The sequence below is a fragment of the Martes martes genome (assembly GCF_963455335.1).
Source record: "Martes martes genome assembly, chromosome: 9".
NCBI classification, from domain to species: domain Eukaryota; kingdom Metazoa; phylum Chordata; class Mammalia; order Carnivora; family Mustelidae; genus Martes; species Martes martes.
This window is the reverse complement of record NC_137896.1, coordinates 79,030,758-79,042,257: the sequence shown is the minus strand read 5'-3', so window position 1 is coordinate 79,042,257 and position 11,500 is coordinate 79,030,758. Positions and strand designations below refer to the sequence as shown.

General features: G+C 35.0%; 1 protein-coding gene across 1 annotated transcript in view; it reads left to right on the top strand.

The window, feature by feature from the left end:
- Positions 1-385: 385 nt before the first annotated feature.
- PUS10 (pseudouridine synthase 10) overlaps positions 386-11,500 on the top strand; it is a 75,195-nt gene continuing 64,080 nt past the window's right edge. Inside the window, exons 1-4 of the mRNA XM_080813118.1 lie at positions 386-446; positions 4,175-4,315; positions 7,209-7,472; positions 8,223-8,309. Coding sequence (XP_080669244.1) covers positions 4,190-4,315; positions 7,209-7,472; positions 8,223-8,309 — 477 coding nt within the window. The 5' untranslated portion in view covers positions 386-446; positions 4,175-4,189. The remainder of the gene's footprint in view (positions 447-4,174; positions 4,316-7,208; positions 7,473-8,222; positions 8,310-11,500) is intronic.

The window sequence follows — 11,500 nt, the reverse complement described above, 5'->3', positions numbered from 1 at the left end:
GATGTCACTAATCCACCGGGGTGGGGAACACTCTCTTTTTATTTGCCTTAGCAAGAATTTCCATTCTAAACCTGAGGGTAAGGGCTCATCGATATTTCTGGCAGCGACTACCACGTCCTAGACGTCAGAGTCCCACGGAGGCCTCTCTTGGACTGGTGGGGATCTGGCCGGGAGTTCCGTCCCACGCACTAATACCCCAGCGTGGGTGGCAGTGGGATGTGGGGTTGTGGCGGCGCCCCAGGCAGTTTTTCTGGTTACCCCACAAACAAGAAGAGGAGAGAGTTCCCTCAGCCCTTGCTGGAGGGCCTGGTACTTTCGTTCTAAAGCTCTCGTTTCCTCGGGGAACAGAATTGCTACACGCAGTAGGTGCGTTGTCTTTAGTCTTCCCCGTTCCCTCTGGGGGGCCGGAAGGGGTTAAACCTCAGGCTCCGGCGTCGCGGGAGAAGGTGAGGCAGGAAGGTCTGAGGGGTGGGGGTACAACCTGGGCGTAGGAGAGGTGTGGATGGAGGGGACAGATTCCTTCCTGCTGGAACGGCCTTATTAGCAAGGAGGGGAGAGCGGGGAGTTTCTTGGACCTTACTGAAGGAGGGGAAGGGCCTTCTTGACCGAAGACTGGAGGTTAGACCTTGGGTGAATTTCCGAGAGTCTAGAGTAGATTCTACAATTAAGTGTAACGGTGGCACAATAAAGCTGTGAGGGTCTCCTTTGAAAAATCCACACACTCCCCCACCCCCGTGAGACGAATGACACACTTCTGAATGGAAATGAGTGTTGAAAAGATCACGGGATGTGAGACTCGGTCTGGCCATTTTGGTGTTTTTTCACATGCCCTGCTCTGTTTGCAACGAATGGTTTCTGTGAGTCCAAGAGGTGAAAAGGAAGTCCATCGTCTTCTCCAGTTATCATAGGTTTGTGGAGAAGGGACTCAAACCCCGTAAGGATCCTGGCACGTGGGAAGATATTCTGTTGCAATGACTAGTTCCAGTTCTTTATGTTAAAGAAGCGCCTAAACGAAAAACGAAAATCTTAACGAAGGCAACTGACAATAAAAACCTTACAATGTGGGATGCATTTCTCAGGGCTTGCTTTCAGGGATAATAAATCTCATATGAACAACTGATTTCTGATGATTTATGAAATCCTGTCAGGCTATATGTCAAGATGAAACGACCAAATTTGAGACAGAACGCATTTCCTCCTTTTAAAGTTAACTTGTTTGAGAAGTCGCTAGATTGTTGCTAAATGAAAATGATCCTGAGGGTTTGGAAGACCATGCCATTATTAACACATACACACGGAGAGGGTTTTGTTTTTTTTTAAAATACCGCTTCAAATTATTTAGGACAGGAGGTTTCCTAATTCTCAACAGGTTTGGGAACTTCTCAGAGCCAAGAGATTGTAATATGTCATTTATAGACTGCGTGATAACCTTTATTCTAAGTGTATCTATCGGAGAAATAAATATTCTGTCTTTGAGCCAAAGGAAAGAGAGCATCCATTTCCTTCAATTTAAAAAATTTTCTTTTAATTTAAGTGTACTTGGCATACAATGTTACATTAGTTTCAGGTGTAAAACATGGTGGTTCAACTTCTGTATAGGATATTCTGTGCTCACCCAAATACAGCTACCATCTGTTATCACCCTACAACCTATTACAAATCATTGCCTTTTATTCCAGTGACTTATTCCGTAACTGGAACTGTATTTCTCACTCCTCTTTCATCTAACAACCACCAGTTTGTTCTTTATATTTATAATGATTCTGTGTTTTATTTGTTTATTCATTTGCTTTGTTTTCTTTTTAAATTCCACTTATGGGTGAAATCATATGGTATTCATCTTTCTCAGTCTAACTTACTTCACTTAGCATAATAACCTGTTGCGTCCATCCATCTTATGCAAATGGTCCACTTTAATAATAGTATTTAACTTAAATCCCCAGGGAAAGCTCTGATACAGAGTGTTTTTTAAAGAATTTACTCATAACAAAAAACAAAAAACAAAACCTTACTCATGCACTTGTTTACCAAAGGGTTTCTCTTTCTGAGTTAAAGGTTAATTCTGAATTAAATGAAATCTCTTGTCTTAAGCAATGGAAAGATAGAGAAAAGATAAAGAGTGAGACAGAAATAGTTTCTCTGGGAGGGGATTGTAGTCAGGGTTATACCTTAAATGCTGATAATCAGCCCCTCACTGAATCCCAACCCTTTCTCAGAATCAAACTAACAGAGTAAATGGCTGGGCAGAAGGAATTCAGATCACTTGTATATAATGATGACCACACAGAACTTCTCTGTATACAAGGTGTTTTCCATATATTCTGTGTCCTTTTGTGAAAATGCCCTTGAGCCCAAATATACTTAGGCTACCCTAGATCAGAGCTTTCATTCTGTGTCTCAAAGTTCTCACTAGTGTATCCAGGCAAAGTCTTACTTTTTTCCCTTCCTGTCTGCCAGCTCCCATACTGTATTCACCTGTATTTACCTGAATTGGAACTTAGCCAGAGGCAATCTGCTTTTGTAGTCCTGGCTGATTTTTATGGTGAAGGGTTTTTGTTGAAGTATACACTCACCTTCCTCATTATTTTGTGTCAAGGATATACTCTTGATAAGTGGCCACAAACATGTAGAAACTTGCAAGTAAGTAGTGGGTTTTAAAGGGTTGGAAAACAAACTAATTCTAAGAATTACATCTTCACAGTAAGGAATTGGTAAGAGCTCCACCCTCTCACAAATTTCAACCGAGTTCATTTGAATTATGAAACTGCATGAATTAAAGAGCGCCACTATTTTTTATCTGTATGAGCACCATACCACAACATTGCCATGCAATCATTATTTTATAAAATATTGATAGTTCCTCGTTTTAAAGTAATGTGAGCTGATTTATTAGTCAGAAGATCTATTTTTGCAAAACAGAATGGGTAATTTAATTTTTGTACACCTCATTCCTGGCAACGAGAGAGTTATATCAGATTTTACTCTATTCTCTAATTTGTTTCTAAGGGCATTTATTCAAATTATAAAAAGTAACAACTTGTTTTAGATGAGAATTACTCTAAATTATTTTGCACTTAATTTGTGGGTGTTTTTTGGTGGGGGGAGGTTTTACTTGTGCATGAAAGGAACAGATTCTTCCCATTTTGCTAATAGTTGGTTGCCATTTAGTTATTTCATCAAAGTATAATTGGTGTTTTTAGATCTGCTGATCAATTTGTTTTGAATACTTGACTGCTTAACTCTCATTGAGGATAGTAAAATATGTAGACTGATCTGATTATTTTTTCCTAGCAAACTCATTTTTTTTTTCATTTTTAATTTCTAATAGGAAAAGCTTATATTGACTTTACTACTTTGTGTTCTCAAACAATAGTGTATGGTACAATATAACAAAACTTCACTCTGTATTCTTTGTTTCTGTTTCTGTTTTTGTTTTTAAAGATTTTGTTTATTTATTTGACAAAGAGATCACAAGTAGGCAGAGAGGCAGGCAGGGGTGGGGGGTGTGGAGTTGCAGGCTCCCTGCCGAGCAGAGAGCCCAATGTGGGGCTTGATCCCAGGACCCTGAGATCACAACCCGAGCCAAAGGCAGTGGCCCAACCCACTGAGCCACCCAGGTGTCCCTGTATTCTTTGTTTTTATTACCCTCCTCAGAGACAACCATTCTTGATTATTTTTATTTATTTATTTATTTATTTTTTTTTTTAAAGATTCTATTTATTTGACAGAGATCACAAGTAGGCAGAGTTGCAGGCAGAGGGGGAGGGGGAAGCAGGTCCCACACTGAGCAGAGAGCCCGATGTGGGGCTAGATCCCAGGACCCTGAGATCATGACCTGGGCCAAAGGCAGAGGCTTAACCCACTGAGCCCCCAGGTGCCCCGATTATTTTTATTTTTATTTCCTTTTATTGATTTAGTTATATTGATATACTTTATCATAATCCAGAATGCTAGATTAAATTCCTTGATAATTAGAAACTTTTATCTGGCCCATCTAATAAATGTCTTTCAAGTTTATGTTTCAATATGCATATCATGAAAAGGTTATTATTGGAGAGTACAAAATAATGTTTTCAAATAAAAGTTAGTCTTATCCCTAAAGGTGTTGACATACTTCTCTGTGAAAGTAGAACACAAAAGATGTTCATTACTTTTACTTTTTCTTTCTTTCTAGTTACAATTAGTCAATATGTTTCCACTGGTGGAGGAAAACAAGCATGTGGCCCAGTTATTGCTCAGTACTGGTACCTGTCCAAGATGTATTTTCAGATTCTGTGGTGTGGATTTTCATGCACCTTACAAACTTCCCTACAAGGTACTTCCATTTTGTTTCTGAAGAAAGTTTCTCTATTCTAAAATGAATACCTGTACATTTGAGGGCAAGTATCTGTCCATAACTCTTCATTAAATTAAAAAACTATAATAATTAATGATAATGGTAAATTTGGAATTTTCTTTTAGTACCATAAAACCTTAAGTGATTATATTTAACACTTAATGTAGTGGGATCTTTGTGGAGCAAGTCCCTGGTGTATTTATTGTTTGTATATACCTTTCCTAAAGAGAACACAGATACCACAAAATAGTACTTCTAACCAGATATTAGTGAGATGTGACAGGAGGAGGATGACAGTCCTGAGATCTTCTATTAAGTGGAAGCATTGTGGATTTGGCTGCATTTTTTTCTTTTTCTATTTTCTGTATTGCCATTTGTACTTACAAATAGGTATTTGCAACCTTCCAGAAGTAAATGCTTATCATTGTTATTTACTGCTATTAATATAGCAAAAATAATATACAGGGATCTTTGACATTTATGGTAATGTGCAGAGAGCTTTGACTATTAACAGAATACTTTCACAAAAAATATGTAACATATTTTGTGAAGTATACTTGATTCCATTAGTGACATTCTTTTTAGAGACAGATAGTAATTTTATATATATATATATATAAAAATATATACCTATCTAAACAGTATGTACACACACATATGCATACTCAGTTTCTTACAATTTTTTAAAAATTGCTCAGAAGTTAAAAGTAATCAGTCATTTTCCTTATGTATTAGTTCTTTCTATTATTTTGGAAATAATAATTATATCTAATATTCAAATAACATTTTTATATGTCAAGCTCTCATCTAATCCTAATAATAACCTATTAGGTAAGTACATGCTATGATTGTCTCTATTTTCAGATGAAGAAACTGAGGCACAGAGAGGTTAAACAACCTGCCCAAAGTTACACAGCTATTAAGTGAGCAAGCTAGGATATGAACTGTCTGTCTGAATCCAAAGCCTAGAATTTGGAGCTAGAAGACATGGATTTGAATTCCAGTTCCAGCTTCAGTTTTCTCCTCTCTAAATGGGAATGATGATAACATCACCTCACAGGATTTTAAGGGACAATTTCTAATAAAGTATGTGAAAACACTTTGAAAATGGTACATATGCTATGATGATTAATATATATGTGTATATTCATTTATATACACTATGACTATGAAGTAATCAGATTGGTTTTGTGTAATTCTCCTTACACATTTTTCAGACACATTATATGATTCTGTTATTCTATGCTTTTGTTTTCATATTTAAAATATGTTTTAAGATTTAAAATATATATTAAATAAAGAGACTTAGTGTTGCCAACTTTTATTTGTATCATTTTATGTAAATAAACATGAAAATATTTTAAGACAATTTTTTTGTAAATGTACTTAAATTTTGATCTTTGTAGTCATCTAACTATGTACACATACATATACATGTACTATGTTATACTGGAATTTTAGAACTTAGGTAATAAACATATCTGTGTGGGTCATAATATACCTATATGTGTATGTATATATTAGTATTTCTGTTAAAGATGAAATAGAGCTACTGTCCTAATAAAATGGATTAAATTTGTTTGAGTGAAATATTTTTTTCTTTAAAGTCAGTAAATTGTAATCTGAGTAAGTTTTAAAAGGACATCTATTTAATAACTGAACAATAAAATCTGTCTAATTAGGCAAGACAGAGAAAAAGTCCTGTGAGTATTTAGGTGGGTGGAATGTCTGAAATATGAGAATGGTTTTAAAAGAATGCAACTTTTAACATTCTAGTACAAAGGGTCACAGAAATGAGGCAAATCAGAATGTAGTGGAGGGCTTCTTTTCAGTTAGTGCATAAAAATGGTTTTTGTAATTACTCTGCCAGTTTTCAGATTGCCAGCAACTGTTTACCTTTGTTTAGTGACTTGTCCTGAAATCACTTTTACTTCATAGATGTATAATTTCTAATTTTTCAGATTTCATATTAATAAATATTGTACAGATGTTTTAGTGACTGTGAGATTATTAAATAACCTAGCAAGAATGGAAATTCAGTTTGTATTTCTATTTATTAATGGTTAGAATTGAATTTTGTTTGTTTTTACTAAAATTAGCAAGTAAATGACCCTCACAACATAACTACAAACGAAATCACCGGTATACCTCAGAGATATTGTGGGTTTGGTACCAGACCACCATAATAAAGCAAGTATCACAGTGAAGTGAGTCAAATGAATTTTTTGGTTTCCCAGTACAGATGGATCTTACATACTGTAATCTATTGTATAATAGCATTATATCTAAAAAATGTACATACTTAATTAAAAAATAATTTACTGCTAAAAAGTGCTAACCATCATCTAAGCTTTCAACGAGTTGTGGTCCCTGATCACAGATCACTGTCACAAGTATAATAATGAAAAAGTTTCAAATATTGTGAGAATTACTAAAATGTGACACAGAGACACAAAGTGAACAAATCCTGTTGGAAAAATGGTGTGATAGACTTGCTTGATATAAGGTTGCCACAAACCTTCAATTTATAAAGATGCAGTATCTGCAAAGCACAATATACTGAAGCATAGTAAAACAAGTCATGCCTGTAATAAATTTGTTAATGGAATCTTCTGCCTCAGCTTTAGGACTTAGCTTCACTAATATGTGAAACCCTTTTGGAAAAATATTCACACATATTTTGGGCGTTAGGTAGTTTTCTTTAAATTCCCCAGAAAGCCAACGCTGGCTAATAAAATTAATACATTGCTCCAAAATTGATATAAATCAACATCGTGTAAGTCTGCAGTATATCATAATTTCACTCCTATTTTCATCTTAACCTTAAGGTCATTGTAAAAGGGTTATTACTTTTTTCGAATTAACTTTCCAGGAGTTGCTCAATGAACTACAGAAATTTCTGGAAACTGAGAAAGATGAATTAATTTTGGAAGTTCCAAACCCACCTCCCAAGAAAATTCGACTACAAGAACTAGAAGATGGGATTGATGGGATTGATAATCTGAGTCAGAATGGAGAGGGAAGGGTCTCCATTACTGAAGATGATAGCATTGCTTCCAAGAACTCAAATTTAAATGTGTGCAATGTGTGTCTAGGAATTCTTCAAGAATTCTGTGAAAAGGAGTTCATTAAAAAGGTAAATAATTTGTTTTTTATTATATGTGCAATTATGTAGAAATTTTTGGTCTTAAAGCCTAGAATTCTTGTATCTAAAGTAACAATACCATTCATTTCAACTTGTTTTACACCAGTGGATCATTAAAAGATTTCTTAATTAAAAAATAAAACAAGCCTACTATTCTCCAGTTACTTTTCTATTAACAAGATAACTGAAAATTAATGAAGTAGGTGTCCATGTATTTGAGTCATGAGTGCTACTCAACTGGAGAAAGATATAGTGGTTTTCCCTCTGCTATTTAACATAGCTAAGGAGTTAGAGAAAAGCTCTTAATCATACCTGTTAGTGTCTTGAAGACAAGTGTTACAGTCTTGTGGAAGGTACATGATTGTGGGATTGCCTTTTGTTTTCAGCTGTCAGGAGTGCCAAATTTGGCTTAATTTTGTTTAAAAATCTTTTTTAAGTTGTGAGGTGATCTAAAAGAAAACTATTGTGACATTCAACAGATTGTTCTGCAAGTAAATTCTGGCTGTGCTGACATCTCATGATACCAGTTTTCAGGATCATAGTTAGCAAATGCTTGATTTTGGGATTTTGGGATGCTTATGAGAATTCCCTGAGGTGAAAGTTTAGAAGTGTAGTGCCATTTCGTGGACCAAAAATCCATGTCATGAAGATAAATGTAAAATTGTCATCAATTCCTGAGAATTTATATATATAAATACTGTTTTATGTAATAAAAAATGCTTTTATGTAATACTTTTTTAGGTGTGCCAAAAAGTTGAGGCCTCTGGGTTTGAATTTACCAACTTGGTATTTTCGGTCTCCTTTCCACCACAACTATCTGTAAGAGAGGTAAGGTCATTTAAATGCATAAAATTATATGTGAAATGCATGCTAGAAATATCTCAAAAAATGGAGATGTAAAAATACTCCTTACAATGTTGTATTTTCTAGGGGTTTTTTTTGTACTTATTGAATGATTGATGACTGAAAACATGGCATTATTATAGCTGCTTAATAATGTTGAATGAATGGGTGAGAAAACGAATTAAGTTAGTTTATCATAGGATTGGTTTTTTTGTTTGTTTTGTTTTAGTTTTTTGTTTTTTTTTTAATTTATTTATTTGACAGACAGAGATCACAAGCAGGCAGAGAGGCAGGCATAGAGAGGAAGGGAAGCAGGCTCCCTGCTGAGCAGAGAGCCTATGCGGGGCTCGATCCCAGCATCCTGGGATCATGACTCGAGCCGAAGGCAGAGGCTTTAACCCACTGAGCCACCCAGGTGCCCCTTGCTTTAGTTTTTAATATTTACTGTGTCACCAGGACTGAGAATATCACATGGTTCAGTTTTCTGTGGGAAGTTATATAATAAAAACATAGTGCCTTTGAGCATGAAAATCCCAAAGGTCAGGAGTCCTCTAAAGGAATTGAAAGGTAGAGATTTCAGAGAATTTCTCTTATTTTCAAGTTTATTTTCTAGTTTAAAGTGACTAGTTTAAGTCACTTTTTGAAGACTTAGTGAAGAAGACAGTGTTCCTTAGGCCGTTGAAAGGACTGTCTTTTTTTTTTTTTTTTTAAAGGTCCTCGGGGCAGCTGGGTGCCTCAGTGGGTTAAGCCTCTGCCTTCGGCTCAGGTCATGATCTCAGGGTCCTGGGATCAAGCCCTACGTCAGCCTCTCTAATCAGCAGGGAGCCTGCTTCCCACCCCCCTCTCTGGCTGCTTCTCTGCCTACTTGTGATCATATAAATAGATAAAATCTTTAAAAAAATAAAATAAAGGTCCTCATTCTATAGCACATATTCATTAAGTAGATCTGTAAGAGGCATATTGGTCAGAGAAAGATATTTGACCAGGACTTCAGAAATGTTATGGAGATAGATGTATGCATGTTATAATAGTCCGGGGATAGGGTCATTTCAGTTATGATGAATCTTATTTTCTGGAGTAAAATGTAAAAAGATGGCACCCCTTTTAGTCAACAGGAAAAGGGAAAGAAATAGCCTCATGTTTATTTTAACTTTTTCCCTTTGTTAAGTGAAAAAAATAATAGTAGTCATTACTGTAACATTCTTGTGTGTCAAAACTGACCTGAAAACATAAAACTATCCTATAGGGAAAATGACTTTTGTAATTTCAAATTACAACGAGTTCTAAACATACCCATTTACATGTGTGTCTTTTCCATAAGAATCTGAAAGCATCACCAGAACATTATATCTCATACTATCCTTTCTTTGGCTGAACAAAATATGTTGGAGCAAATAATATGTTTATTAGCTCCCAAAAGGCTGAAGATTTAAGACCTGATGAAGCTACATGAATGGTAGAGAAGAGCTGGGAAGTGAAGAAGTAGAATGGTTTTAAGTAGTATCTCTGTCAATGGCAAGATGATGGAACAAATAGGAGAAAGGGGATGATGATGTATGGAGGATTATAAACACATAAAGTCATTTTCTAGTCAGTCATCAAAGCATTTCTCATTGGTAGGTCATTTTCAGGATCCAATTTTGGTAGCATGAAACAGACTTGTGAAACCTGAGTGGCTTGTAAAAAGTTGCAGTGTTTGAGTAACAAAAGTAGAAATAAGAAGCATATTTTCTGAGTGTGGTTATATATCTTGCCACCAAACTCTTTCTCTCAGAGTTTATATTTTGACATTAAAATTTGTATTTTCCATTTTTATCACTTAAGTGATCATTTTAACATATCCATTTAATATTTATTGAATACTTATGAAGTGTTTATATTCCATATTAGAAATAGAAAATGCTATTTTTTAAAAAGAATTATTCTGATTAAACTCTACTTACGGGGCGCTTGGGTGGCTCAGTGGATTAAAGCCTCTGCCTTCGGCTCAGGTTATGATCCCAGGGTCCTGGGATGGAGCCCTACATCGGGCTCTCTGCTCGGTGGGGAGCCTGCTTCCCTCTCTCTCTCTGCCTGCTTCTCTGCCTACTTGTGATCTCCATCTGTCAAATAAATAAATAAAATCTTAAAAAAAAAAAACAGCTCTACTTATTTCTTGTAACTGATTTTAACCACTAAACTATTTAACAGAAATATGTGACTATTCCAATTATTGGGGAATTAATACATTTCCACAGTATAGTGTGTTATGTGACTCATTGTTTTCCTTTGTATTGAGTAGTATATTTTTACTCATTCATTTCTTAAGAATAATTTATTCAAAAAGTACACAGTGTTACACACTGTATAGAATTTTCAGAACCCAGTTTTCTTTAACAAATTGTGGTTATGGTTCATTTTGTGATTTTTAAATATTATTATGTTTGCTTACTTTCTTTATTGCTGTCTTTTGTTACTTCCTTGGAGTTGAGATATGTTATGCAGAGTGAATATAAATTGCTTTCCAAACTAGTTAACTTACTTGTAACATATCCTAATTTAAACAAATTACACATTTTCAGATTATTCTTACATTTTGAATATAAATTCTGTGACTTCTCTAGTGACATGTTTCTTCTACATGGTAGTTTTTCAATTTAGATCTTGTAAAACTTAGAACTTATTTGTGTGTACAATAAATTATTATGTTGGAGTTGATTCATGCTAGTTGTCTCATAATTCAGAGTGGAATATACAATTGAGTGAATTTGAATGATTCAGTGTTTCCACTTCTAGAGAAGAAAATTATGATCACAGGTGTATTGATTTGAAACCAGATAATTTTTTATCAGCATGGTAGTATTATGTATCTGCTTACAAAAGAACCAAGGAAAAGGATGACCTCAAGTAAGGGTTTTTTTAAAAAAAAAATCAAACTATTAAATTTATATTAATTCCTTCATTTTCAGCCCTATCAATCCCTTTCTGGCTACAGCTATAGTTTTTATTTATCATCATTATAAAAGCACTAATTTGAAAGCTTAGGAAGAAAAGCTTGCAGATTATATAATCAATGTCTTCCTCTGAGTTTTGGAGAATATGGAGGGAGAGGTAGAATACACCTGTGTGTGTTTTCTTAGGAACTGATCTGGTTAGGACAGTTTTAGATTGAATAATGCTAGAGAGGATAAAAACAA